Source organism: Dermacentor andersoni, chromosome 9 (genome assembly GCF_023375885.2).
Source record: "Dermacentor andersoni chromosome 9, qqDerAnde1_hic_scaffold, whole genome shotgun sequence".
Taxonomy (NCBI): Eukaryota; Metazoa; Arthropoda; class Arachnida; order Ixodida; family Ixodidae; genus Dermacentor; species Dermacentor andersoni.
Window position 1 is genome coordinate 126,655,921 of NC_092822.1, and position 27,995 is coordinate 126,683,915.

The 27,995-nt window shown below is 46.8% G+C and overlaps 1 protein-coding gene across 13 annotated transcripts in view; it reads left to right on the plus strand.

The window, feature by feature from the left end:
- The window catches only part of LOC126529739 (uncharacterized), a 345,564-nt gene that overhangs the window by 274,540 nt on the left and 43,029 nt on the right, over window positions 1-27,995 (plus strand). For all 13 annotated transcript variants that reach the window (XM_055069962.2, XM_055069964.2, XM_055069959.2 and 10 more), the window contains one exon: window positions 15,567-15,844. In XM_055069962.2, coding sequence (XP_054925937.1) covers window positions 15,567-15,844 — 278 coding nt within the window. The remainder of the gene's footprint in view (window positions 1-15,566; window positions 15,845-27,995) is intronic.

Here is a 27,995-nt window from a genome sequence, read left to right on the forward strand (position 1 = left end):
TGTGGATAATAGTGGTCACTGGCCGCGATATTCTTGTGCACCAGCGTCGCCACTCTAGGATACATGGGATTTTGAAAGGTGTAGTAGTCTCTAAGCTTAACTACTCCCTTTCCAACTTCCTGAAGACAGATGACGTCCGGTTGAATAATGGCGGCATCTAAATAAGCTTGTAGCGCTGCCGCTCTTTTCTGAAAAGAGCGGCAGTCCCATTGCCATATCTCAGCGGTGTCCGTGGTTCGGGTTCTTTTACTGGCCATGGTTAGCTACGATATCGGTATCCGTCGAATCGGAAACAGCCCCGTTTTTTACCTTTCTCGCCGTCGGTGTTCCGGGGTTACTGCTGGCTCTTTTACGTGATGTTTGCTGCAGTTTAGACATTTGTTCGTCCACATAAACTTTGTGGTTCTGCATCTCAGCAAATAATTGCTGTTGAAACGTTTGCCGAGCCTGAATTTGTTCTACTACCTGATTCATCATTGTTTCAATGTTAGTTAGTTAGTTGAATGGGGTTTAATGGCGCAAAAGCGACTGAGGCTATGCTGCGCCAAACACGAGGTGTTTTAAAATCAAGTTTATGAAGGAAAAGGCTTTGTTAATCTATATTTTATGTAGAAATCCAGTGTCGTGTAGAAATTTACTTACGTCACTCAATGGGACTAGCGGATCATCACCTAAAATTAGAGCAGGGTGTAAAGGTATGTGTAGTTGATATAATTTGTGCAAAAGTGTTCGTCTGTGTGTTTCAGTCTGCGTACATGTGAGTAATATGTGCATAACTGTTAGTGGCTGTTGACATTTCTCGCATGTTGGTGTGTCTTCTTTGGTGAGTAAGTAATTGTGCGTGAGGTGTGTGTGCCCAATGCGCAGTCGGCATAAAACTACTTCGATGAACCGCTCCTGATGATAGCATGACTTCCACTCGCCAACTATGGGTTTCGTGAGATGTAGCTTGTTGTCGGCACAACGGTCCCATTCGCGTTGCCATTTTACCGTGAAGGCTTTTCTAATTGCACGGATGCTATCATTATATGGGAGTTTCGTGTTTGTGATACCTTTGTGTGCTGCCATCAATGCAAATCTATCAGCTGCTTCGTTACCTGGTATCCCAACATGGCTTGGGACCCAACAGAAACGAATTGACCTCCCGTATTCGTTAAGCGCCAACATATTTAAAATGTCTCCTATCAGGGGTTCATACTCAGATTTCAGCTGTAGGGCCTTCAGTGTGCTTAAAGAATCAGTGTATATGAGTGCATGTTTGTGTTTGTCAGTGATTATCTTTTTAACAACAACCCATATAGCGTAAACTTCGGCCGTGAACACAGAGGCGTGTTGTGGCAATCGGATACTTGTTTCCTAACTTTCTGTTACGGCCCCCACACCCACATGATTTTTTGTTTTAGAGCCATCAGTGTAATATTGCATGTTATTTTGATATTTGTCCTGAAGTGCACGGAATTCTTGTATAATGTGTTCGTGTGGGGTGTCTTTCTTCTTTAAATGTGTCATTGTCCAGTCGCACAACTGTGTGAAATCGTACCACGGGGCCAACCGTTGTGGTTTCTTGGCAACCTGGAGGACTTCGTGGGGAATGTCATAATCCCGACAGTATTGCTCATACCGCAGGACAAGTGGCCTAATCATGTTCGGTTTATTTGTGTAGTGTAAGCGTGTGTTGCATTGTGTGAGGATGTTGTAGCATATGTGTTGGGGTGATGACTGAATTTTGAGTACGTAGGAAAATGTGAGGAATGCTCTGCGCTGCTGTAAGGAGGGTTCATTACACTCGACGTATAAACTTGGAATAGGTGAACTTCGGTAGGCACCACTTGCCAGTCGCAGTCCAAGGTTATGCACCGGATCAAGTCGTTGGATGTAGGATATTCTGGCTGAGCCGTAAACCACGGAGCCGTAGTCTAAAAGGCTACGCACAAGAGACCGGTAAATACGTAAAAGACAGGTTCGGTCGGAACCCCAGTGCTTATGAGATAAAACTTTGAGGATATTCAATGCTTTATTTGCCTTAGTCTTTAGTCCTTTTATGTGGGATAGGAAGTTTAGTTTTTTGTCAAAGGTTACTCCCAAGAATTTATATTCTTGTTTCACCGGCAGCGCGACATTATTCATTTTTAAATCTGGGTCTAAATACAACCCTCGTTTTTGCGAGAATAGCACTGTAACGGTTTTTTGGGTAGAGAAGCGGAAGCCATTTTTCTCAGCCCATTCGGTTAGTTTATTAATTGTTATCTGGAGCTGCCTTTCACATGTTTGTAAGTTTGAGGCGCGGCACGCTATTTGCAGATCATCGACGTATATGGAGTGCATAACAGAGGGGGGAATGACTTTGTTAACGGAGTTCATTTTTACTATAAAGAGTGTTGTGCTTAGTACGCATCCTTGTGGCACACCATTTTCCTGATTGAATACACGTGACAATGTCGTTCCTAAACGCACCTGGAATGTTCGGTCCGACATGAAATCGGCTAGACATTTCAGCATTCTACCTCGGATTCCTAAATCTGCTAAGTCCCTTAATATACCAAACCTCCATGTTGTGTCGTACGCCCTTTCTAAGTCAAAGAAAACAGTGAGACAATATTGTTTGTGTAGGAAGGCTACACGTATCTCGTCTTCTAGCCGGACTAGGTGATCTGTTGTGGAGCAACCTTTCTTGTATCCACACTGATGGTTATCTAGCATGTTTTCTGTGTCAAGGACGTATGTCAATCTTATGTTGATGATGGCCTCATAGGACTTTGCAAGACAGCTTGTGAGTGCTATGGGTCTATAACTGGTTGCTGTTGTGGGAGACTTTCCGGCTTTCAAGAACGGGATTATGATAGCTTTCTTCCACTCTTTGGGCATTTTCCCCGTTTCCCAGATTGTGTTGAAAAAATGAAGCAAGGTCTCAACTGCTTTAGGGGATAGGTGGGCTAGCATTGTATAGTGTACCCTGTCCGGACCGGGTGCTGTTTTTTTGCCACTAGTAAGGACTCTGTTGATTTCTGGAAGTGTTAGAGGGCCGTTATACAGTCTTTCTGAACTTCCTGTGGTCGGAAGCTTTAGTTTTTCTGCTAATTGCTTATGTTTCAGGAATGCAGCAGAGTAGTTTTTCGAGCTCGATATATCATGGAAATGTTGCCCTAATATGTCTGCTTGTTCTTCTATATTTGTTTGTGTGCCTGGAGGTGACAGTATGGGGATAGTGTAAGAAGCGTAATCGCCTCTAAACTTGCAAAGCTGATCCCACGTTCGTTTGGATGTTATTGAACTATTTATAGACGAGACATAGTTTTTCCAGGACTGTCTTTCGGCTTGTCTGCGTGTGTACCTGGCTTTCGCTTTGGCTTTTTTGAAGGAGAGTAGATTGTCTTGTGTTGGGTATCGCCGAAAGATACCCCACGCTTTGTTTTGTAGTTTTTTTGTTTGTGTACATTCCTTCGTCCACCAGGGTTTCAGGTTTTTTCTTAATAAGCCAGAGGATTGTGGGATTGTTTCTGCTGCTGCAGCAAGTATACAGGCGGTGATCTTATCATTCATTTCATCTATGGTAAGCTCATCTGATATGTTATCCAGACTGGCCTTTTGAGTAAAGAGAGGCCAGTCTGCTAGGTGGAGTTTCCAACGGGGTGGTCTTAATGGTATGGTAGGTGAAGGAGATTTTCTTTTAATAATAGCAGGCATATGGTTACTACCATAGGGGTTGTCAATAACACTCCATTGAAAATCGTCAAAGAGAGATGGAGAGCATAGTGCCAGATCTAAGCAACTCATAGCGCCTGTGCTTGGGGAGTAGTAAGTTGCCGCACCGGTGTTTAAAAGGCATATGTTATTTGTTAGGATAAAATCTTCAAGTGTTTGACCCCTGGTGTCAGTTGTTTGACTACCCCACAACGTGTTATGTGAATTAAAATCACCGGCTAATAAAAATGGTTCGGGTAGCTGGTTTAAAATTAACTCAAGGTCTCTTACGGTAAAATGTAAATGCGGCGGAATGTATACTGAACAAATGGTGATGGTTCTGTGAGCTAAAACGGCGACAGCAACGGCTTCTATGTGAGTGTTAATGGGAACTTCTCTGGCTGCTATACCACCTGGCAGGACAATGGCTACACCACCTGACAGCCGGTTCGCCTGAGTACGGTCGCGCCGTACAACAGTGAGACCTTTCAAAATGTTTTTGTGTTTTTCGCCTAGGTTTGTTTCCTGTAAACACAGGGCTACAGGAGAGAAGTTTATTAATATGTCTTTAATGTCACCTAAGTTGTGTAAAAGCCCTCTACAATTCCAGTGGATAATAAAAGCCATTTTAAAATGGGAAGATAAGAAATGGCATTACGGAAAAATTAAGTGGTGTGGTATAGGTGACATGGATTTAAAAAGGCTAGTACAAATGAGCGATAACCTTTAGGTTAACGCTTTCTTAGTTTGAGTTGTTATTGGGATTTTATCCCTCTTGCCGCGCTCGAGAGAGCGCTTATCCTTCGGTGTCAATGACACCGGAGTTTCTGTGTCGACCTCCATCGCTCTCTCTGAGGCGCTGGAGGACCCAGAGTTAGGCGCCGAGACACGTGCCTCGGGCCTTGGGGTTCGTTTGATTTTAGGGCCCTGCGGGGCTGGTGTCTGCAGGGCCGTCGAAGAGGGTGGAGCAGTACTGACTGCTTCCACCACGGGGGCGGGAGGAGTCACTGCGGCACCACTGCGCGTGGGCTCGGAGGACTCCGGAGGCCTATGTGACGCTGCCCCCGCCTGCGTCACTTCGGCATAACTTCTTCGGGGAAGGTACGACAGTCTTTTTCTGGCTTCGAAGAACGAGATTTTTTCTTTAACAGTAAGTGCAATGACTTCTTTTTCTTTTTTCCAGCAAGGGCAGGACCGCGAATAAGCTGGGTGATCTCCCTTGCAGTTAACACAATGTGGCGAAGAAGTGCAATTCTCTGATTGGTGGTCGTTGGAGCTGCATTTAGCACAAGTTGTTTGTCCTCGGCATGCATGTGAAGCATGTCCAAATCTTTGGCACTTAAAACACCGTCTGGGATTCGGGATATACGGTCTTACATTGACTTTGACATAACCTGCATCGAGTGAAGTAGGCATTACGCTTGTTCCGAAGGTGAGTATAACATGTTTGGTGGGGATTTCTTGATCGTTCCTTCGGATTACTATTCTTTGTACTTTGGTTACATTTTGCTCCTGAAAACCTTCCAGGAGTTCCTCGTCGCTTAAACCAATGAAGTCTTCTTCAGATATTACTCCCCTGCTTGTATTAAGTGTTCTGTGGGCTGAAACAGTCACTGTCGCTTCGCCAATACTGGTAAGTTCAGAGAGCTTATCTGCTTGATCTTTGTTATTCAGTTCTAGGAGGAGGTCCCCGCTAGACATTTTGGATGCTTTGTATGTTGGTCCGATTTTGTCTTTCAGACACTTCACTACCAGGAAAGGAGAGAGTTTCCTTACCGGAGTGTTGCTTTCACTATGCACTACATAGTACTTTGGAAATGTTGGGGCGTTGCTTTGAAAGGAAAATTGAAATGGTACTTCGGTGCGGCATCTCTTCAGACGCCGATCATAAACAACAGAGGCTTGCGCTGCCATAGGAAAATGTGTATGTTCGGCAACAGCGCCGACCGCCCACCACGGAGCCCAACGAGGGGACGCGGCACAGCTTGTGTACAAGCCTGCACGACGCCAGCCGTACGCCATCACTATAACCCAATATGGTGTACCCAAGGTAGGATATCCACACAAGGTTAACCCTTGCCGCCGTGGAGAAAGGAAGTAAAAAGAAGAGAGAAGGAGACAGGAAAGGTCAAAAAGTGAGAGATAAAGACAAAGATTCGAGGAGGGAGAGATAGGAAAAGGCGACTGCCGATTTCCCCCGGGTGGGTCAGTCCGGGGGTGCCGTCTATGTGAAGCAGAGGCCAAAGAGGTGTGTTGCCTCCACCGGGGGGCCTTAAAGGCCCAAACACCCGGCATCGGCTCAACCCCCAGGATCCCCTTTTCCCCAGACACGGCTAAGCCGCGCACGGCTACACGCGGGAGGGTCCGACCCTCGCGTGCTCGGGTACGTGGTGTCGCAACACACCAAACGCCTGCTTGCGCAGACGCCCCTGCGGGGGGTTTCAATGTTGCTAATTGCTGTTCGTTGGGTGGCAGGTTTATCCCCCTGTGCTGGTTTGGCTTGCCCAATTTTGGTATTCTGAAACTGTGCCTTCAGCGTTGCCATCTCGATTTTAAGTTCTTCGACTGTTTGTTTAGGCTGACGATTTTCAGAAAGGATTCTTTGGTACTCAGGGTTGGCGGTTATTGGAGCCCCTTTTCGTGCCATCCCCGCCCAACTCAACTTGTGTTGGGTTGAGTCCCCTACTGCCACTGAAGTCCTGGATGGCGTAGGGGATCTGGAGGACATTCGGAGGTGTCTGGAGGCGGAGTGGTGAGATAGCCCTTGGTCTCGATTCTTCTGTCGTTCTTGTGATCTTGATTTTCGAATTGGGGGTTGCGACGTTGGAATGTCCCCTTGAGCCCGCAGTGGAGGCCAGTCGTCATCGTCCATATCGTCTGTGTCAGACCATCTCCGTTTTGGTGACGATGACTTGATCATCTTGCCCGGCGTTTTGCCGGCCATCCGGTTTGGTGATTTTGGCTGCGGTCGCTGTGGTGGCAGCTTGAAACGACGTTTACACTCCTTGGATCCCGTGAGATGCTTTTCTCTGCAGGTGACGCAAACAGGATTGCAGTCGTGGTCTGGCTGTGGCTCCCGAGTGCCGCAGTTGTGACCTACCGGCACGTGGGGGTTCGGGCAGACGTCCGTTCTGTGACCCGTTTGCTTGCAAGTCTTGCAGAATTGTATGGTATTCTTGTATGGGAAGCAGGGAAGCTCCCCTCCCATATTATAGACGTATCGCGGTATGATGGGGCCAAAGAAGGTAATTACCGCTGTTTTCGTTTCACCCAACATCCTAGCTCTCAGTATATCGACGCCTTGCGTACGAACACGTAGGTTGGCTAGCAGGGTTTCAGGGCTTGTGTGAGGAGCGATGCCATGTATCACTCCTTTCTTTGTGTCGTCGCCTACTTCTGTGTACGCACTCACTGCTTGCAGGCGACCGTTTAAGGGGAGGCCTGTAATTCTTCTTGTAATATCCACCACCTCTTCGGTAGGGGTTGAGATAATAAAAATGTTTGATCCTGGTTTCAATCTCAGCAGGATTTGGTTTTCATTCACTTTTCCTTGGCAGGCGTTTAAAACTGCTTCTGCGATCAGCGGCGCCGTGAGTTCCTTGATAGGGAGACCTTGGTGAGGGCGCACGATCACTTTAAGGTCGTCCTTAGGCAGTGGTGGAAACCGCCGTGTCTTGGATTTCTTTTTCTTCGCTGGTTGCACCGGGGGCTTGGACGATGGTCCCGATGATTCGTAGCCCCCCTCGTGGAAAATGGCCTTTTTGCCCGCTCGTGCGAGCGCCTTCTTTTAGCGCACGGTCAAAACCGTTTGCCAATCTCCGTCGTCGTCTTGGCGTCCATGGGGTCCGCCAGTTTCTTCGGTACTCTGGAGGACAATGCAATCCCCATTAACGGTTTCTTGGTATTCCATGTCACCTCGGTCCACGTCCGAGGTGAGTTGCGCGTTGGGTGTTTTCTCGGGGCCTGCTGCCTCGTTAACCGTTGTCGTCGGTGTTCTCGGCGCCTCCGTAGCTGGAGTCGGCGTAAGCGTCGCCATCTGTCGCGTCCGCGTCGCCGACGCGTTCCGCGTACCAGCGGCCGCCGCCTCACCGCCGCCGTTAGCGTTCACACTTCACACACGTTTGGGCCCGCCACAAAGGTTTGGCGAGGTGCTCAACGGAAAGTTTAGTATCCACAGTGTCCTCACAGGTTGCCCAGCCTCGTGAAGTCCTCGAGATTCAGGTCACAGCAAACGATCGCTCTCAAAAGGCGAAAAGAGATGGAAGCCCTTCCTGAGCTGACCGCTCTAGTCAACGCCACCTAGCGGTTCCCCTGTTGGTGGAAGTTACTCGTGTCGAAGCTCTCTTGAAACTGGTGCCGCCATTCCTATAATTACTTGCTGGTTTATGATCTTGTCTACGAAAAATGACCACGCCGTATTGCGGCGCTCCTTTGCGTGCAGCAAACAATGACATAATTCGCCCGATCGGGCAATGTACAGTGGGTGTCTCTATGGATGACATCCGTCATCACATGGTATGTGCGGTGCTACGTGAGCGCACTCACAACCTTATTCGGGTTGAGATTTCTTGTAGTCTGCCTGCGCGCCTATCAGTTGTCACCAGCGTCTCCTTTCCCTAACCGAGATAAGTCAGCAGTGCCGTTCTACAGATGATGCGCATAGCCATTTCGTAACAGGCAGAGATTATGTGTCGTCTGGAGAACAAATAATCGCCGTTCGTTCCGCCGAGATGGTACACGGGGACGTTTTCATTCACCCTTATGGCTGTATTTCACGTAGAGGAATTCTCTCCCAGGCTTTGTTTAACTGATGGGTGTGCTATGAGTACTGCGTTGAATGCTACTCCCGATCCCCAATCGTTGCCCCGTGAAATAATTATCGCATGCGGTGTTGCTGCTCGACCCGTTGTATTTGTTCCTGTGACTGTTGCACCGAGAGAGTCAACTTTACCTCCTCTAGACTCTCCTTGCTCTCTTATGACAAGTTCCATCAGCCCAGACGCAGTTTAAAGAGAAGCTGGTTATGAAGAAAGTGTCGGATGCTTTCCCACAATCTATAAATATCACATCGATCTATGCACGAAGGTTAGGTGCTGTTGCGACGCCGTGGGGGAATTCAATGAACGGTGAAAGTTTTGAGAAGCCAGCACAGAACCAATGTCGACAACGAGATAGCATGGTGTTCTTAGCTAAAATTTTCTGCTGATATGTTTATGAAACACGTATTATTTAAAGAAATTGGTGTATATTTTGAAGAAATTCGCCTAAATGTCGGGAGAACGTTCGTAGTTTTCCAGGTGTGAGACACAATGCATTATTGAATTGACTTTTTAAATATAAAAGTGGACAGTCACTTTACCATGGGCTAAACAAGATGAAGGCGAAAGCCTGCACACTCACGGGGCATTTTTTAAAGTACTTTGACATTCGCATTCGAATGAATTATTTCACATTACTTCTTTTCTCTCAGCAAAGGTCGTTGCTTCAAGTGCCTTAACTAGATACTAATTAACTGTGACCTTATTAACTTCGCCCTAAAGAACAACAAAGGTCCTTGGTGTGACCCCCCAAACACCGAGGGTTCGACTCCCACCATTAGTCGTCGGTTTGAGTACGTTAACTATATCTCAATAAGTGGGCCTTAATTAACTTCACCTTAAGTCCCACTAAGGTCGTGGGTTCGACTCTCACCAAAGGATGTGGGTTTGACACCCACCAAATATCGAGGGTTCGACTCGCACCAAAGGTCGTGACCTTGAATGCCTTAATTATCTCTATCTTAATCGACTCTGTTATTTAACTCTATTTTAATTAACACCAAAGGTATCGGGTTCAAGTACCTTAATTAACTCTGTCTTAACTAAAATAGGGTTAATGAAGGCACTTGAACCCACGACCTTCATTGGTGAAACCATGATAACACCAACACATTGTGCGCCATGTGGTATGGTGGCATCATGAATTTTCATGCCGTTACGCCAGATGTCGGATTTTTCGACCGATTAGCCATCGAAGGATTTTGCTTTAATAGTCCGATAACGAGCCGCCCATACAGAATAACTCTTTAAAAATTCGGTTAGGACACAATCTGGTCTTTGAGGAAAGATTTCAAAAACGAGATTGTGTCTTTAGCAGAATTTGAAAGAGTTATTCCGTGTGGTGGTATGTGCGAGAGGGAGTGCTATTCGGAGACGCCGCCCGGTATCCCCGAAAGCGAGACGACAATGTTGGTTTCGGCGGTGACGAGGGTACCTCCCTCTCCGCAATGGCAGTCGTAGACACGAAAGGAATGACCGTGACTGCGGGCTCCGTAAGGACCAGATCGTTGGAGACAGCGGAAGAAACGGCAATCGCATTGGCTGTAATCAACGTTCGGTAACAAGGCAGGACAATAATCAGTGACTCCAAGATGGCCATTAGGAACTTCACAAAGAGAATGCTCTCCACCGAAGCGGCCAAAATCTTGAACCGCAGAGCAGAAGGCTTTAAGAGTGGCAGAATCACACCAAAATACCTCAAACGGATCCCGGCACGTATGGGAGAAGTAACCACAGAATGTCCGAGTGCCCCTCCCAATCTCAACGAGAAAGCCCACCGAGCGGCGCGACCACTAATCCAGCGTGGCTCGGACAGTGACGGCCCAACACCCCGCAACCCCAGGGGGGGGGGGGGGGGGGAGCACTGCGGCGGGAGCGATGGGGAGCACGGAGGACGCGACGAGGACGAAGTAGCGATACAAGAGAGACAGACTGGTCACGTATCGCGACATACTGACACACTATACGAAACAAAAGAAGCATACACACAACCCCACAGTTAACTCGACATGTCTCAGAAAACAGACTGGAGGAAGTTGCAAACCAGAACGTTCCGAAACCCAGCACACTTAAACTTAGTAAATGCCAGACAATACCCAGACGCGAGTTGCAAGCTCTGCAAACGTGAAAACGCAGACATGGCACAAATCTTATGGAAATGCGCAGAGATCAGAGCAATATATGTAGAGGCTAACATAGAACCGGACCTTCTCGACGAGCGATGGCAAGCGCTGTCACTAGCTCGGAACTACACACCCAACTACGGGCAATCCAGCGAGCCCGGGCAGCGGTGGAAACGCTATGAATCACCGCACGTAATGCCCGGGTGGCGTGAGATCGGGCTGGCCACCTGACAGGTCCTTTTCTCATCAAATATTTGTTTTCCATCTGTCCACAGTCTGGTCCATTACTCCTGGTTGTGTCTATATTCAGTACGATATGTAGGAGCCTGCAGTGTTTATTTTGACACCAGGAAGGGGTAGAAACTTTTGAGGTGGACTGATGCTTGGACTGCTACTGTCGCCAGTACCAAAAGCAAATTAAATTGTTATGCAAGGCTAATGATCTGGAGATATACTGGAACACGGTTGGTCATTAATAAGAAATGTTGGTGAAGCTGGAGATACAGTGTCAATGGCTTTCCAAAAATTTGCTGAGTTAAGTTTCATGAGTGTAGATAGTATGAAGCTTTTAAATAAACGTCCCTGGAGTCCCGGCAACGTTGACTTGATTTAACTTAAGGAGTGTAAAGCTGTTAGGTTGGCGCGGAGCTTTGGCGCTTGCGAAACCGCTCGACTCGTCACATGAGTTGGATGGTACACTATTGTTCCAAGGATGCTTCGGTTTACGTTTTATACATACTTTCGGAAGAAATCCGGAAATGCACTCCTAGGCAATGTTGTAGAAGTATTCAACTGAAACATTTGACATTTCAATAGTTATTAGAAAATAAGAAGCCATCAAACGACGACGCTATAAGATTGACAACAGCATTGTCGTCTGCACATTTAAATTTCGACGCAGTTTTGAACACAGGTCTTACAACGTGACGAGACAAGTTGAACGAAACAAAGACTGCTTTGTGACCTGACAAATCAACAATCTTGCATTCAGAATTGATAGGCAAATGTGGTTCGTTCATGAAGACAAAATCTAACACTGAGTTTGCACGTGAACGACTTGTGACAGCCTGTGGGAAGTTGCATGATGTAGTCATAGTAATGAGCGACGCGTACATTAGTCTATCGCAGCTTGTCGATGCAGAGTTGTATTTTATACAGGGAAACTAGAAATCCCCATAGATTACCATCTTACAACAATTGAGCGTGTGTTCAGGTGTGTATTCACAAACGCTTCGTAAGGCGTCAGCAGTGTTGGGCGGACTGTATATGGTGCCCAAACTTACGGCCACGTCGCTAATTTTAATCTTTACCTAGACTGATTTCATATTGGAAATGTCTGCTAGTAGAAAAAACTCGAAACCCTATCTGAAGCAGGGGCTAGCCGGGATTGTTGGTACGAATCCATACTTCAGCAAACAGGACAAAAACAGGACACAGAAAAGAGGCACCCGACGCAGCGCCTCTATCGTGTGCCCCTTTTCTGTGCCCCGTTCTTGCACTATTTGCTCAAATATGCATTTCTGAAAAGAAATGCGACGCCACCACCACGCCCTGATGGTGCATCCTCCGTAGTACCGTGAAAGCACCAGATGAAGCTTGAACATAAGATATACGATGTGAGGTCTTCGTATCTCACAGGAGTACCGACCACCGCGGGTTCCAGCTTAGCGAGCCAGAGGGCGCGGCGTCAGCCGTCAGCCTCTAACGCCGCTGCGTGCGAGCTCAGACCACAAGCGGCTACCGAGCGACGCATGCAAGAACACAGTATTGCCCCGAGTTAGCGGAAACCGTTTATTGTATCCGACGGCACCCGACACTGCACAGACGCCCGGTCTTGGGGCGGTGGGAAACCAAAGGGGTGCCGCACTAAGGGCGGGAAAATAGTCAGGGGCGCCTACAGCACGTCACTGCGAGAGCACACGCTCAAACTTGGACATGCCGCTCGGAAAAGTCCCGGCGGCTATGCTACTTTCCCTCGCGATAACCAATGGGCCAACTCGCGAGAGCTCGGGCAGTCTCCTTCAGCTTGGGCCCCCGATGAAGGCGGCTTGGCGTGGTACGACCTCGCGCGAGCACTATGCACTCGTTCTTTGGCTTAGCGTCGGCACAGGATCAACACGAGGTACGCGCTCCCCGCACGGGCAAAGGCACCGTGCGTGATCTCAGTCCTAGTCACAAAGGTGGCGGCGGACGAGAGGAAGTACGTACGTACGCCGCGCAGTCCCAAGGAGAAAGAGACACGCTACCGTCACGACAGTAGCCACCAGGGGCCGCTTTGTGACGTCACAGCTCCGACCTTACCGCGAACCATCGCGAGTGGAGCGCCGCCGCAGACAACTGCTTTGGAGCGAGGAGACAGTGTGGCTTAAGGATTGCAGAAACACGTGAAATGCGCACGCGAAATGGTGCGTCGAATTGCCCAAATGCCTACAAAGAACACTTAGCCAGTTTCGGTTACGAACACAAAGGACGGATTTCTATCTATCTAATAATTTCGATCTTGACAATGTTCTCGAAAATAATAGAGCAAGTTATCAATGTGAGCTTTCTAAGTTACTTTCAACAAAATAACGTTATAGTAGAGCAGCAGCATGGGTTCCATATATATAAGTCAACAGAAACGGCTCTGTTAAATATTAAAGATAAAATAATCGATAATTTTGAGTATAAATTATACACCGTCGGATTATTTCTTGATTTTAAGAGAACCATTTAACTCCGTTAGACATGATGTCTTATTGACAAAATTAACCAATTACGGAATTAGAGGGGTCGCCCTAGATCTGGTTACCAGTTACATGACAAACAGAACCCAGTATACTGCGATGAACCAAGCTCTCTAATATTGGTGTTATCTCGTTTGGGATACCACAAGGCTCTATACTTGGGCCATTATTTTTTCTTCTCTATATAAATGACATCGTAAATATTCCGCTAATCCCCAAAATTATCCTTTATGCTGACGACACTAACGAATTTTTTTCAGGGACTAATATAGGGGACATAGAGAGACAAGTAAATACCTGGCTTGAAAACTTATGAGTGTAGCTTGGCGTTAATAAATTAGCTCTAAACACGAACAAAACAAAATGTTTTCTTTTTAGACCAAAGAATAAATGTGTGAAGGACATTGCTCTTCACTTCGGTGATCAGCAAATCAAGCGCGTTATATTCCATAAATTTCTTGGTGTTGTTTTTCAGGAACACTTAAGCTGGTCAGCACATGTCGCAAAAATGCAAGCAGATATCTCATGAACAATTAGAGTCACTTACAAACTAAAGGATCTGTTAACACATTGGTTAAAAAAACAGTTGTATTATACCCTAGTACACTCTCGTCGGCATTACTGTCTTCTTGTATGGGGTACGACCACGAAAACAAATTTAGAAAGCCTACTTGTACTACAGAAAGAAGAGTTGCGCCACATAGACAATTTTCTTCGCTCAGCACGTTCTGCCCCATTATTTCAAGAGCATCGAATCTTGACTATGACAAATATTCGATGTAAAAAATTAGCGTTCGTTATATGCAGTCAAATAAAAGAGAATTCGGCATTGCTCTTTGAAATATACGTCCATAAAAACAGCCGTACAACCTCCATGATACATAGTATAACAAAGAAAAGATTCGCACTAACTAGGGTTAACAAAAAGAATCTTACCGAATTTTTGCCTTCTTGAGTAGACCCAAAACAGCTATAACCGCTTTTAAGGACAGTGTCTTTGGGATAGCATTTGAAAAGAGCACAAGCAGATACGTTCTGGCACACAATTTTGAAATGTTTTTCGTTTTGTCTTTCGGGGTGATAACTGAGCAGGAAATGTTGGTTTCAGCTGTGAGTTTTGTTTTTTATTGTTCCTGTTTCATTGTTTTGGTCGGTTTTTATGTACTTCATGACACAAATATCACTCGTTCATAGTTGCGCGTTTCTCGCGATACTGAATAGTCTTGGTTCAAATGTTTTCGTTTTGATGCATTGTTCCCAGTGCTTTCCACTGAGTTATGAAGAAAGTTTTGTCGACAGGCAATGTAGAAATTATTACAGTGATGTTGGATGAGATGTTTGGGGAGGGGGGAAGGGGGCTGACACTTTGACAGGCATTAATTGCCTAGGAGGCAGACATAAGTCTGCCTCCTAGGCAACCGTTTCTGGTGCCAAATTGACTTTGACTGTGAATTTAAAGACAAATAACTATGTCCATTAGTAGGCCATGTGCATTTACTTTTAAAACTGGCGGCTGAAATGGACTTCAATTGGTACTTGTGGGACTGCTATTACTACTTGCGTATGCAAAGAATTTTTAGGGTGACCCCAAAAAAAACGCGAACGCTATCCCCGATAGGCGACTTACAGTGCAGTCGTGCGTTGCCGCTGGGTTTTCCTAAGTTCAGCAGAGAGCTACCTTGGTTCTTTGCGCGTCTGTTGCCACTGTCCAGAGAAATATTTATTCTAGAAAATGTTGGATCCATTTAGCTTATGGGGGTTTCTTTTTTGTGATTTCCAGCTCGGTCCTTATCAAGCTAAGATAACCGGCTTTTCTTGGCCGGGTTTTCGTGCTCCAAGTCTGCGGCAGCGCTTGGTGTTGTCACATTTAACTTCAAGCTGAGTTACGAAACGCTCTGTTACTGAATTGGGCAGCTAATCAATGATATCGATGGGTGGTTCGGGAAGACCGTATTCGGAAGACCGAATGCAGCGCAAGCACCGTAACGCTTAAATCAATGTCTTTTGCTTTCGTTCACTGTTGGTCACCACGGGAAATTTTCGAAAATCAGAAAATGCTTACTAGAGCCCCACATTGACATGCGAAAGAACACTACGCTATGCGTCTCAAGTGATATCAACTCGATGACGTGTAGATTCGAAATCAAAAACCTGTATTTTTGTAGAAGGGACTGTGGGAAGGGCGAAACTCGACCGTGCTTTCCCTGCCAACTACGCAGTGGTGAAGGTGGTGTATTCGCGCGACAGTGAGCCCCACGTGAAGGCGGTGTCCCAGCTATGCGAACTGATCCGGAGGGAGCTGGGCGTGCGGGTCGAGTGGGACGAGGCGGCCGTGGCTGATGTGCACATCACTCATGACTGGGCCATGTCCATGGCACAGCTGCCGTGTCCTCACTTCAATTCCGCTGCCATGACGACCGCTATTGCCCCTGTGAAGATGCTGGTGCTCGAATCAGACGGCGCCCTGCTCAAGCACCAGGCCTACCAACAGCACAAGGTCAGTGTTAGCACCAGTTTCCTGTATAAAGGTGCGATCTTTACAGTTAACCAGTGGGGCAAAATTGTAACAGCGGAATAGTAGCAATGTCCAACCCTTTTATCAGCGTCGTAAGGGGAAAGCTTACCATAAAGCTTACCAATACAAAAAGAGAAAAAAAAAATGCCGCTCGGATAGCGGGATTTAAACCTCGTACCCTGGCATAGCAGCCCCATGAGTCCAGGGGAGCGATCTCGTAGAAAGCTGGCGGAATATTGTGTAGGGCCCTGTCTAGTGTGGCAGCAGTTTTTCAGACAACCTGACGCGGCGACATGAAGTCCATAAAAGGAGAACGGATCCAGGAGGAAATCTAATGTCCCAATGTCGGCTGTCGTACCGGGTATTCTGCACAGCCTGATACTCAGTGAGCCGGGAGCCGGCATTCTGGCGTGCCGTGCGAGCCTGGGCGAAGACGTCCTAAGCGTCTTCAGTGGGAGTGTTCCTCGAGGAAGGAAGCAGTGTGTCAGAGGAGAAAGAAGCGTGGCGGCCGAACAGAAGGTAAAAGGGCGAAACGCCAGAAGTTTGTGACGGGACAAATGATAGGTGAAGGTCACGAAAGGTAACGTGCTGTCTGGATCACTGTGGTCGTCAGAAACATACATATCATTTCTGTCAACGTGCGATTAGGCCCCTCCGCCAGTCCGTTTGTCTGCGGGTGGTAGGCGGGGGAAAGCTTGTGCATGGCATACATAAGAGAAGCGAAGTAGGTCTTCAACTATTCTGGAGGTGCGGCCGCAATCAGTGAGGAGCTGTCAGGGTGCGCGATGATGGCGGACGCCATGATGTCAAAGGAAATCTGGTACCTCAATTGCACAGCTTCTGCGCAAAGCTCGTGTGATCGCGTACCGTGTTCCGTAATCAGTCGCGACAACAACCCACTTATTGCCAGATTTCAACTAGGGAAAATGGCCGAGAGGATCGATACCGACGCTAAAGTATGGTCCTGAGGGCACATCGATGGTGCGAAGGCGCCCAGGGGGCAGCAGAACAAGGTTTTCGCGGCGCTGACATAGCGCACAGGCTCCAATGTAGCGGTGCACAGAGCGGTACATGTGTGGTCAGTAGGAGCGGCGCCGTACGCCGTCGTAAGTACGTGAAACGCGGAGGTGGCCTGCAGTATTATGCAGCTGCTCAAGAATTGATCTTCGGAGATGGCGTGGTCGAATAGTAAAGATTCTTGTCCTTCTGCGCGCAAGCTGCCGCGGTAGAGAATGTCGTCGCTGAGCACGAACATGCGCAGCGTGGGCTCCGAATGTCCAGAAGTGAAACTATCGATGAGAACACGTAAGCAGTCATCACACCGTTGTTCAGTGCGGATGTCGTGCAGGTCACAAATGGCCAGGACGCAAGAGTCAATGTCATGCGTATCATATTCAGGGCGGTCGATAGGATGACGGGAGCGGCAGTCTGTGTCTTTCTGCAAAGGGCCTGACTTGTATAAAAGAGCAAATGAATATTCCTGGAGCTGTAGCCACCACCTACCCAATCGTCCAGTGGGGTCTTTAAGCGGGGAAAGCCAGAACAAGGCGCAGTGATCGGTAACCACAAAAAAATGTGCAGCCGTACAAGTAGGTGCGGAATTTGGCAACTGCCCAAAGTAATGCCATGCACTCCCGTTGGGTAATGGCAAAATTCCTCGCGGCGGGTGACAGGCGGCGGCTGGCGTATGCAATTACGCGCTCTTCTTTACGATGCCATGGAACAAGTACAGCCCCGTTTCCGTGGCCACTGGCATCCGGATCAAGTTCAGTGGCGGCAAATGGATCATAATAATTGAAGGCTTTGGTTTGAGCAAGGCCCCATGTGAAAGAAACGTACTTATTATTAAACGCACGTTTTTTTTCCAAAGAAGCGTTATTATCGCTATACTTCACCTTCATGCATAGTCATATCATTTATGGTATCGCTTCTTGGGGTAATACTTATCATTGTCATCTTTCCTCTATATACCACAGCAAAAATCAGGCTATCCGCATTATAAGACGAAGCCATTTTTTTCTCTAACGCCTCTTCACAACTACGTACAAACCGCATTCTTCAAGTTAACTGATTCGTTTAACTGTCATTTAGCGATATTATTTTTCAAATTACTAACTCAAAAAGTTTCTTACAACTTTGTTAGTTCTGATCTCCTTTTTAATCCTAATAACACAAGGTTTGCAGCACAAGGAAATTTCCTGTTTCCTTTACGTCATACTAATTACGGAAAGATAGCTTCCTCTTTTAGCGCGCTTAAACTTTGGAACAGTCTTCCATATTCCATTAAGTTGTCAACTACCTTGTAGTCTTTGAAATATGAACTCAAGGATTATTTGCTGTCTGATTAACTTCCTACAATGCTATTTTGCTATTTAGAAGCTGTGTAATTACCATTGATTGTGTACCTTTCCTCTTCCTTTTGTCTTTTATGTGTGTCGTCACTGAGTTTCCTTGTTATGTTTTGCTTCTTTCATAATTTGTTTCTCTGCTTTGTATTCCGCTTTAGTTTTTTATATAACTTCTAATCCAACGGTTCCGGTGCAGTCTCTGGCTTTGGGACCCTTGTCTGGATACCATATTTTGTAACAACTTGTTATGAACGAATAATAAACTGAAACTGAAAAAAGTAAGTCGGTGAGTGGGCGAGAGTTTTCGGCGAAATTCTTGATAAAACGCGGAAATACGAGCATAGCCCAGCAAAGCTTCTTACGTCTGAAGCGGAATACGGAACCGGAAACTTCTGGACGGCGCGAATCTTGTCATGGTTGGGTTGAACGCCCACGGCACTGAGGAGATGACCAAGAGCCCTAATTTGACGACGTCTAAAGTGGCACTTGGCTGAGTTCAATTACAGGGCGGCGCGTTGAAAAGCAGCGAGAATAGCCGATAGGCGCGTTAAATGGCTCTTGAAAGTTGGCGAAAAGACTATGACATAGGCTGGATAACACAGGCATGTGCACTATCTATAGCCGCGAAGTAAGGAGTTCATCATTCTTTCTAAAGTTGCCGAGGCATCACAAGGGCCGAACGGCATAACCTTGAATTGGTACAGGCCGTCAAATCTTGGGAATGCAATTTTCTCACAGTACATGCCATCTACCGAGATTTGCCAACAGCCTGATCGGATGTCTATCGATGAAAATTACGTGGGGCCGTGCAAGCAGTGCACGGTGTGATTAATAGGCGGCAAGCGGTAGACATACTTGCGTGTGATTTCTTTGAGGTGTCTGTAATAAACACAAAAGAGCCAACTGGCGTCCTTCTTCTTGACAACGACAGCAGGGGACGCCCATGGACTCGAGCAAGATCTTTCGATAGCGGTTTTAGTCAGTATCTTATCGACTTCTCGTTGTTTCATTTGTCGTTGAGCATGTGATACATGGTACGGCCGGCAGCGTATCGGATTGGCGTCTCCAGGGTAAATAAGATGGATGGCCACCGATGTCTAGGCTAAAAGGCGGCAGTGCAGGTCAAAACTTCGCGGTAAGTTTCCTAGAGACGGCAAATGCCAGCAGCTTGTGCCGGAAAAAGATCAGGTGCAATCATCTTGCTAAGTTCATCTGTGAGAGTTGCTGAATCGGAGGTTCTTGTAGAGGGTGACGGAATTTCGGCATCAATAGCCAATATCTCGCGATCGTACACAGGGGAGATGTCGTGCTAAGACATGCCTATGGGAAGAATTTGATTCGAGCTGTTAAAATTAAAGAGAGAGAGAGCGACGTCTGACTGCGTGTAACAGTGAGCACAGTATGGGCAATGGCCGAACTTATTTCAAGCAGTATGTCAACGGTGGGACGTAGTAAATAGGCGCCGTCAGGAACAGATTGGAACGACAGTCGAGTGTCGTATGTAGTGACTTGAGGCGAAAGGCCGATGTCTTCAGGAGAGCATAACCCTGGTTGTGTGACCTGGAGCAGTTCAAGCTGAATGACACCAGACGCGCAATGAAAGAGGGCTGATGGGACCATAAAATATCTAAGCCCCGTATTCCTAAATAGGCCTTCACTCAACAGAGCTGAATGAGCTCAGAAAGTCTTTATTTATAATGGCGAATAAAGGAAGGCCCCTCTCCTCGACTTGGCTGAGCCGAGGAGACGGGCCTTTGTTCCCTCAAGGCGCTGGTGCATTTCATAAACACTACTCCACGTTTCCACCGCCGAGGAACGCCTTGAAAATGCGCCTTCGACTCGAGTGAAGCACGTCGACCGTGAAAAGCGTCTGGTTTCGATGCTATATTTAAATGTGCTTAGCAAGAGCCCAAATATATGGGACAGATATGTGTTTCCTTTAGTTTGTCTTCCTAATCAAACGACTACATGGCAAAATGCGCAACTTTAGCTTGGCAAAGCGGCCACTGTGGGCGTTTGACTGATAGACCAAGCGGGAGCTGTGTTTGAGGCCTGGTGACAATCTCAGCTCAACGGCTCAGACCATGACACATGGCTGAGAAACAAGAAAATTTTCGCTGGCATTTGCCTGCTCCTCTTCGTTTCCATTGGGGGTTCACGTTGCGGTTCCTAATAGTAGTTATTATTGGTAATTTGGTTCATGTGTTTTGTGAGTCAGCTGGATTGACTTCGACGAAAGCCACAGATGGAACGACCGTTTCACAGCTTTGTTTACCTTCAAGGCCGAGTTCTGGTGAAAGTCTGCTGAAGGCAAGAACTGAACAGATAATATGGGTGAGTGAGCCATTTTTGCATGAAAGCAGATTATGTTGATGCGGTTTTTGTGAAGTTGCCGTGGCGCTGTCGATAAAAAGTTTGCGATATTTCAAGTACGACTCGGTTCAGTTGCTCATGCTGCTGGAATTAACACCTGAAACATATAGCTTGCGGAAGAAAATATATTAATTAGAGCTTGTGGGAGATTCTGCTCGACAATAATTTATGTTTCCGCTTTTTTTAACAAAAATGCAGCAGGTACGACTCGGCGCCTGTGTCCAATTATCATTCCAGTATCGCGTGTAAGATCTTTCAGTAGAGAGAGAGAGAGAGAGAGAAATAGAAGACAGGAAAGGCGGGAAGGTTAACCAGACGTAAGCCCGGTTGGCTACCCTGCACTGGGGGAAAGGGGTATGGCGATGAAGAGAGAGAGAGGGAGGGGACATGGGACAGAATGCCTAGAGTTGAGTGAGTAGCTGCGGTAGGTTGAAGAAAACAAGCGTTTTTGAGTAATGTACATTGTTTTAGAAGCCGCTGTGGTTAGTCTGTTCAGATTGTATCAGATATGGTCAATTAATTAGCGCAGGTGTCTGCATTTCCAGTGCTTCCTCACTTCACATATACGGCATGCAATATTTTAATATTCCGAAAATTCACTTATCAGTAATTCATCACGAGCATTAGTACTTTTTCACCCTACCTTTTTCAATGTGCTTTGTCGTACCATCTGATGCGCATTCCATAAACTGTGCTTTGAAGTTCACGTATCGGGAACAATTTTTAGTTGTGCTGCACTATTTCATTTTGGTGGCTGAAGTACACTGAATTTATTTAGCGCGCGAACACCCTGTGTACACAACATTTTTGACATTCTGCTGCAGAATGTGGGCCTTGGAAGGACCAGTTGATGAAAAGAATCAACGTCTCTGCTGCACAGTAGGGCTTGTGGCAGACCTGAAAGCATCAATAGATACTGTGCGTGCCTGCTGGAATTGCACTAGCTCGCTTCCCTGAAAGAACATAGGTGCTGAAGAAGTACTTGTCTAACCTACCCGGTAATTAGTCTCGGCTTATTTTCGAGAACTGTGTCATAATATTGATGTTACGTCTCCGCCCACTGACAATACGGCGAAACGGACACCATGTTATTTAGAACCACAAACATAAAACAGGTATACGATAATGAAATCAAATTCATATTTTATTCCTGCTCAACTGTCATATAATCTTGTTTTAAAGAGCATATATCGGTGATTATGATGTGCGAAGTCATTAGTTGCCCATGATGTGTTGCGGCTGCAATGTGATTTTACCGCTCACAATTTGTGATGCCGCAGTTTCGTAGCATTTGTAGTCAGAACTTTAGTATTTAGTGGTGTGCTGAAGCCGCTTTAGCGTGAGCAAGGGCACATTAAGAAATATGCTGTAATTATTATGGTCGATCTCAGCTTTTCTGAAATAACGATAGTAACGCACTCTGTACTGTATTTTTCAGCGTCGTCATTGTGGCAATCTGCGTCACCATTTGGCCTGTTGTGGGATGCCGAAACACACGCTGCTACCAAGGGTTTTGTTCCTCGAACAAATGGCGAAGTTCTGCAAGCCTCATGGAAGCGAACTGTAATCCGCATCCAACGGAAGAAATTATTGTTCCGGTCTTCTTAATTCGCATTAAGCTGAAGCTAGAACAATAGCAGAAACTGTATATATTCTATGAGCATTTACCACTGTATGCCGTCGGGTGCCTACATTCGACAGCCTACTGTCTAGAATACAGTTGGTGGTTTAGTCTAGAATATATTTGTCAGCAGTGTTACTACTTATGTTTGTAGGATCAGAGGATCGTGCTCTATTTGAAATCCTAAAAAACACAAAAAGACAAGCATAATATTACAATACTGTTCTAGGAAAAATTGCCATTGCGACTGAACATAAGTTTTTAAGAGGTACATACTCTTTTACTGATGTGACTAAAGAAAAGAAGCCTGGATACAAGGCGTCTATAAAGGCAAATGCATGCAGAAAACTGATTTTACTGGTGTTGTTTGAGCTGGTAAGATGTCAGAAAGGAGATAGACGTCTTAGGTAGGATATGGTGACAACTATTGTACTGTAGCATGACACAATAACTGGAGCTCTCCTCCATTTGCACACCATTGCAAGCGCAGAACACACAGCACATTTGGAAAGGCGGTTGCTCAGCGTGTTTGTGTTGGTAGCCTGGCTCCTCCATAAGAGAAGGGGTTGGCGATATACAATGATGTTAAGGCCCATGAAAACTAGCTTAGGTACTGTGCTCCTTTTGTTTATTTTAGTTTTCGTGCGGAATACATTCGTTTAAGACTGTTGTGTTGCATAAGACGATTTATTTTTCATTAGTGAGCTCAGAGTGCTTTTATTTATATTGGCGAATAAATATTTTTCAGCGGGTCTGGTACTTGCGCAGCCAGACCAACGTACGACAATCCAACATTTACATAATAAACCATCTGTAATAGCTGGAATGTTTGTAACAAGGATATGTGAGATATATCTGCCACCACTTGCTGGCAATGCCTGTATTCGTAGCTGTCACTGCACTGCTTCAGCTTTTTTTGTAATGAAGAATATTGTGATATACAAAAACTATGCTCTGTTGTATTGTTATTTCGTATTTTGTATTCAAATAAAAGATTTCGTTCCCCTGTGTGTACATGCAGATATAATCTTCCTCGTTAAGCTCGGATGTTGATAGGCGGAATAGGCTAATTATAAATTAACGTTTATAAGAAATACTCACCTAATTATTGCTTATGACTTTAAGTTCCACCGGCTGCACATGTTCCACTCAACATTACAGTACATTTCTCGTTTTTCCTAGCGCAAATAGCTGCATGAAATTAAAGAAAAGGGCAAAAATTAAAGTGAACGCACCTGCTCGTTTACAGAGAAGCTCGCCTTGCTGCTTTCTCATTTGTCGCTGTCCTTGGATTGGCGCAGTGAGTGACGATCTATTCGAGTACAAACAACGCAGACGGGGGCGCCAGTCAGCACTCGCGCAGGCAGATGTCCATCCAACAATCGAACACGCAGGCAATGCGGACACTAAGGGCAGGAGTGTTCGTAGTTGTTTTGTTTTCGTAAGTTTCAAGTCCACCGCAGTTATGTATCGCGCCGTGCTTCAACTGATGCGTCTTTGGACGATCAGCTGCGAGAAACACGTGAATGCACTGGCGCTGACAGTAGTTTTGGAGCACTCACACGAAGAGTACCTGTATGCTGGTCATCAACTAGCGCATGCGTGGAGTAAAATGACAGTCACTGCACTAGCTCGCAGTCTTCACGGGGCGGCCGATCTGTCTCGGCGCTGCTGAGGAATAATTTCGTTGCTGAGGCGCTCCATACGACTCCACCGGTCCAAGAAGCGAAGCCCTTGAAAATGCGCAGCATCGTTTACCAAAGAACAGCTAAGGAGGGAACTAACATCAATCGGAAAAAGCCGATGAGGCGAACCACATATCACAAGGAAGGCGTGTTTACGCACCGACTTCATTAGAGGAGCAATTCAAGGTAGCTGCGGCGCTACCTTGAAATTCTCGAGTAAAGCACTCGAGCTTTCCTTCACTCAAGGCGCGTTTTACGTGGAGGGCCATTTGTGAAACGAGAAACCGCCGTCAAGGAGCATTTCGAATGAAAGGTCGAATCCAGGTGCATTTTTGAATACGGGGGTAAGCCAAGTATAACGTCGTAAGGGCATTGTTCCAAAGCAGCAAACGAAACAGTCGTTAGGTGCTCCGGGATATGAATGCGAGCGGTGTATACTGTTAGGATTGGGGGCTCAATCCCATCGCTCGTAACCCGTTGTCAAGACTGGAGTCCGCCATGAATTAGAAGGTAGCTGGCCCATGCCGTCGTCCAATTTATCCACGCTGAGGACGTTGATGAAGAGAAGGACTGCTTCTCATCGAGAACGAGGAATATGGGTTTATTTACAGCATCTAATCAGTCTAGCATGAATGCGAGAGAAAGTACCTCAGTCTAACATGACTGCTTGACACAGTACCTCAGTCTAACATGACTGCATGAGAAAGTACACTGAGCAGCCCCACAACAGTGGTGTATAAACCCTCATTCCCCGCACCGATCCCAAAGTGACGGAAACGTTCGTCCAGCCATCGCTAACAAGCCGCCTCTCTGCGGGACGGCCTACACACACACATTTCCGCACAGGTTCACGGTCCGGAGCCGACGTCAGACGGACTACGTAGAACTCGGGGCTTGTGTCAGGAAAGGTGCCTTTTATTCCCCGAGCTGACCCCCACACCGCGGCCGGGTGCCCATTGTCTTGCGTCTTGGACGGCGCGTGGGAAGGAGCCTCGAACTACGTTCCTACTAGCACTCCCCCGCTCGCGACAGACGAGGGCGGTGGTGGCGGGCTGAGTAACAATGGTTTGTCCGCCGAACGCATTCAGTGCCAACGGCGACGAGGCTAGAGCGTAACGGTGGCGTTCCAAGAAAGTTGACGCCGCTGTCGCTACTGGCTGGCAAAACTCGCGCCTCAGCTGGGCCGTTCTTAACAGCGCCTCCATGGCCCGCAAAATCTCGACTCTCCAGCGCAGACAACCGATGGGCAGGAAGAGAACGGCTGGTGGCCAGGGGGTGATGCCTTGGCTCGCAGCAACCACTTGTGTAATGATGTCACCGCTCCAAAACATCCAACAAGGACCGGCAACTGCAAAACGAACCCCGCAACGCGGCTCTGCGCCGAGATGACGTACCTTGGCTCTCACTTTAGACCCGCTAGGCTTCAAAGAAAACATAAGTGCAGAAACAAAAAATGCTGCATTTCGCTATGCCAATTATTGAAGCAATTTCGTGCTGACAAATTCAGCAATCATGGAGGGAATCTTACTTATTGAGAGGGGATCTTCTTGGCTTAACAAAATTAATAATAATAACGCTAAAATTTAGGTGGGACACTTAAACGCAAAATTCAAATTAGCCTGCTGAAACCATGCGCATTGCTATGCAACTTTCTCTTCTTATATCTAATGGAGAAGTTGTACTCTTGGAGAGTGAGACTCCATCGGAGCAAGCGATCATTTTTGTCTGACATTTGATTGAGCCTCGTCAGAGGACAGTGGTCGGTATCGAAGATGAACTTCGCTCCGTGCAAGTTTCACGACAACTTCTGGGCGGCCCAAACTAAACAAGCGCATTGCTTCTCTGAAGCGCTGTAGGCTTTTTCTCTTACATTTAGTTTACGGCTGGCATAGAGGATAGGACGCTCCTCGTTATCGTCACCGACCTGACTAAATACCACGTCTATACCTCTGTCGCTTGCGTCGCATTGAACTATGGATTCCTTTGTGTAGTCTGGCGCGCGAAGCACACGACGAGAAACCAATAGCATTTTCAAACTTTGGAAAGCGTTCTCTTTGTCCGTATCCCAGTGTAGGCTACTTGGTGCTTCCTTTCGGAGGGCGTCCGTTAATGGACTTGCCATTTGCGAGTAATTCGGAATGTACCGTTGATAGTACCCCACAAGTCCCAAAAAATGAACGAAGGTCTGTTTTTGTGCGCGGCTGAGAAAATTCTCCAATCGTAGCTATTTTCAGCTCGGCCGGCCGTCCCATGCCCTGGCCGACAACATGGCCCAGATAAGTAAGCTGTGAACAAACAAATCTACACTTTTCCGCTTTCATCGTTAAGCCGGCTTCTCTCAACAGTGAGAACACCTATTTGAGGTGCGATACGTGTTGTTCCCAGCTGTCCGAAAAAATTGCTACATCATAGAGATATGGCAAGGCGAACTCCTCCAAGTCTTTTAGGACAATATCCATTAACTTAGAGAAGCTAAACGGCACGTTCTTCAGCCCGAAGCTGACTACGAGAGGGCGAAATGTGCCTGCAGGTGAGATGAATGCGGCATAGCAGCTGGCACTTTCTGAAAGGGGAACTTGCCAGTACCCCCGCACATGATCTATAGTTTAAATGTATTTAGCAGCGCTAACTCTTTGAATTCGTTCCTCAATATTAGGTATCGGGTACAGCTCATCCCTACCCAGGCGGCACGTCAGGTCGGGCCAACGTTGGAAACATATTGGCACTTCTTGGCCCAATGACGGCCTAAGATTTACAGCGTGGTTCCAATATTGGCAGTGCTATTCTGATTCCTGGCCCAATGATGGCCTAAGGTTAACAGCGTGGCGCGAATATTGGCTGTGCCATTCTGATAGAGATCCAACGTTGGCCCACATTACACAGTCAGTAAACAATATTGGCACTGCCGTTCTGCAAGGCGGGAATTATTGGACCGACTTCCATACGGATTTGCCAATATGGGTTACTAGTTGGCCCGTAATAAGCCAATTTTTGCTTTGTCGGTTTTTAGTGCTCTACGACTTGCTGAGATTGAACATCGTGTTTTAAAAACTAACGCACTGATCACAGGCACACTGCGCAGGAACCAGAAATATGTTCTCCCATGTCAAATCCATGCATGGTACACCGCCATTTTTGCACTTCGCCTTCACCGAAATGCGTCCCCTAAAGAGAAAAGCCAGTGCACCACGTAGCAAGCAGGGGAAGTCGCATAAAATTAGCCGCTGCTTTACTGATCGTGCATGGGAACATGAGCTTTCCATAAGAAGCAACGGTATTGCGAATTTGCCTGCGCATTGTATAATTTTGATGTACGCTCCGCGGCTTTGAAGGATCAGGACTCTGAGGAGAATCGAGAATTACAGTGCCACAAAGCTGATGGAACCGTTTTATATTGCATCGAGATGGAGCGCATATGTATTAGTAAAACTTTTGTTTGTTTTTTTAGCATGCATGACATGTTGCGATGACACAATCATCATGCTCCTATTCCAATATATTTGTTTGTTCGTGCATGTGTAGTAAGCTCCTTGTATGAATGCCCCTGACAGAAAAAACAATATTAATTGCACGTTTTGGCTTTTCCGTGTCAACAACCTCTTGTCTTTGCCTGTAGTTGGCACGGCGCATTCCGGATTTCTTTTTCGGCATAACTTTCAATCCTTCAGCCCCCGCTTGCCTATCCCCAAGCACCCACGTGAGCCTGGTCAATGCTATCAGTCAAGCGCTGAGACAGCTATAAGCTGCTGTGTCGAATTGGCTGCTCTCAAAAGTACGCGGGAAAGCGGCGTGGTCACTATTGTCCTTGTCTCCCTCCGTCGCTGCCACCCCCAAAACGCGGTGGGGCTAGGTCCAGTGGAGGAGACTGACGTTTACGACGTTTTCTTCATTAACCCTTCCCTTTCACTCTTTCCTTCTGTGCATCGCTAGCACGCCGACTGGGTGCAACACAGCCCGAGTGCTTGCCGTCTTGTCCGTTCTTGTCAGCGCACTCGTATCGTGAAAAATGCTCACTTGCGGTCGTCATTCCTACTGAGACGCCTACATTTTGAAATACGCAGCAAAGTGGCCTCTTATTTTTGTGAGTGTTAGAATTAACATAGGCG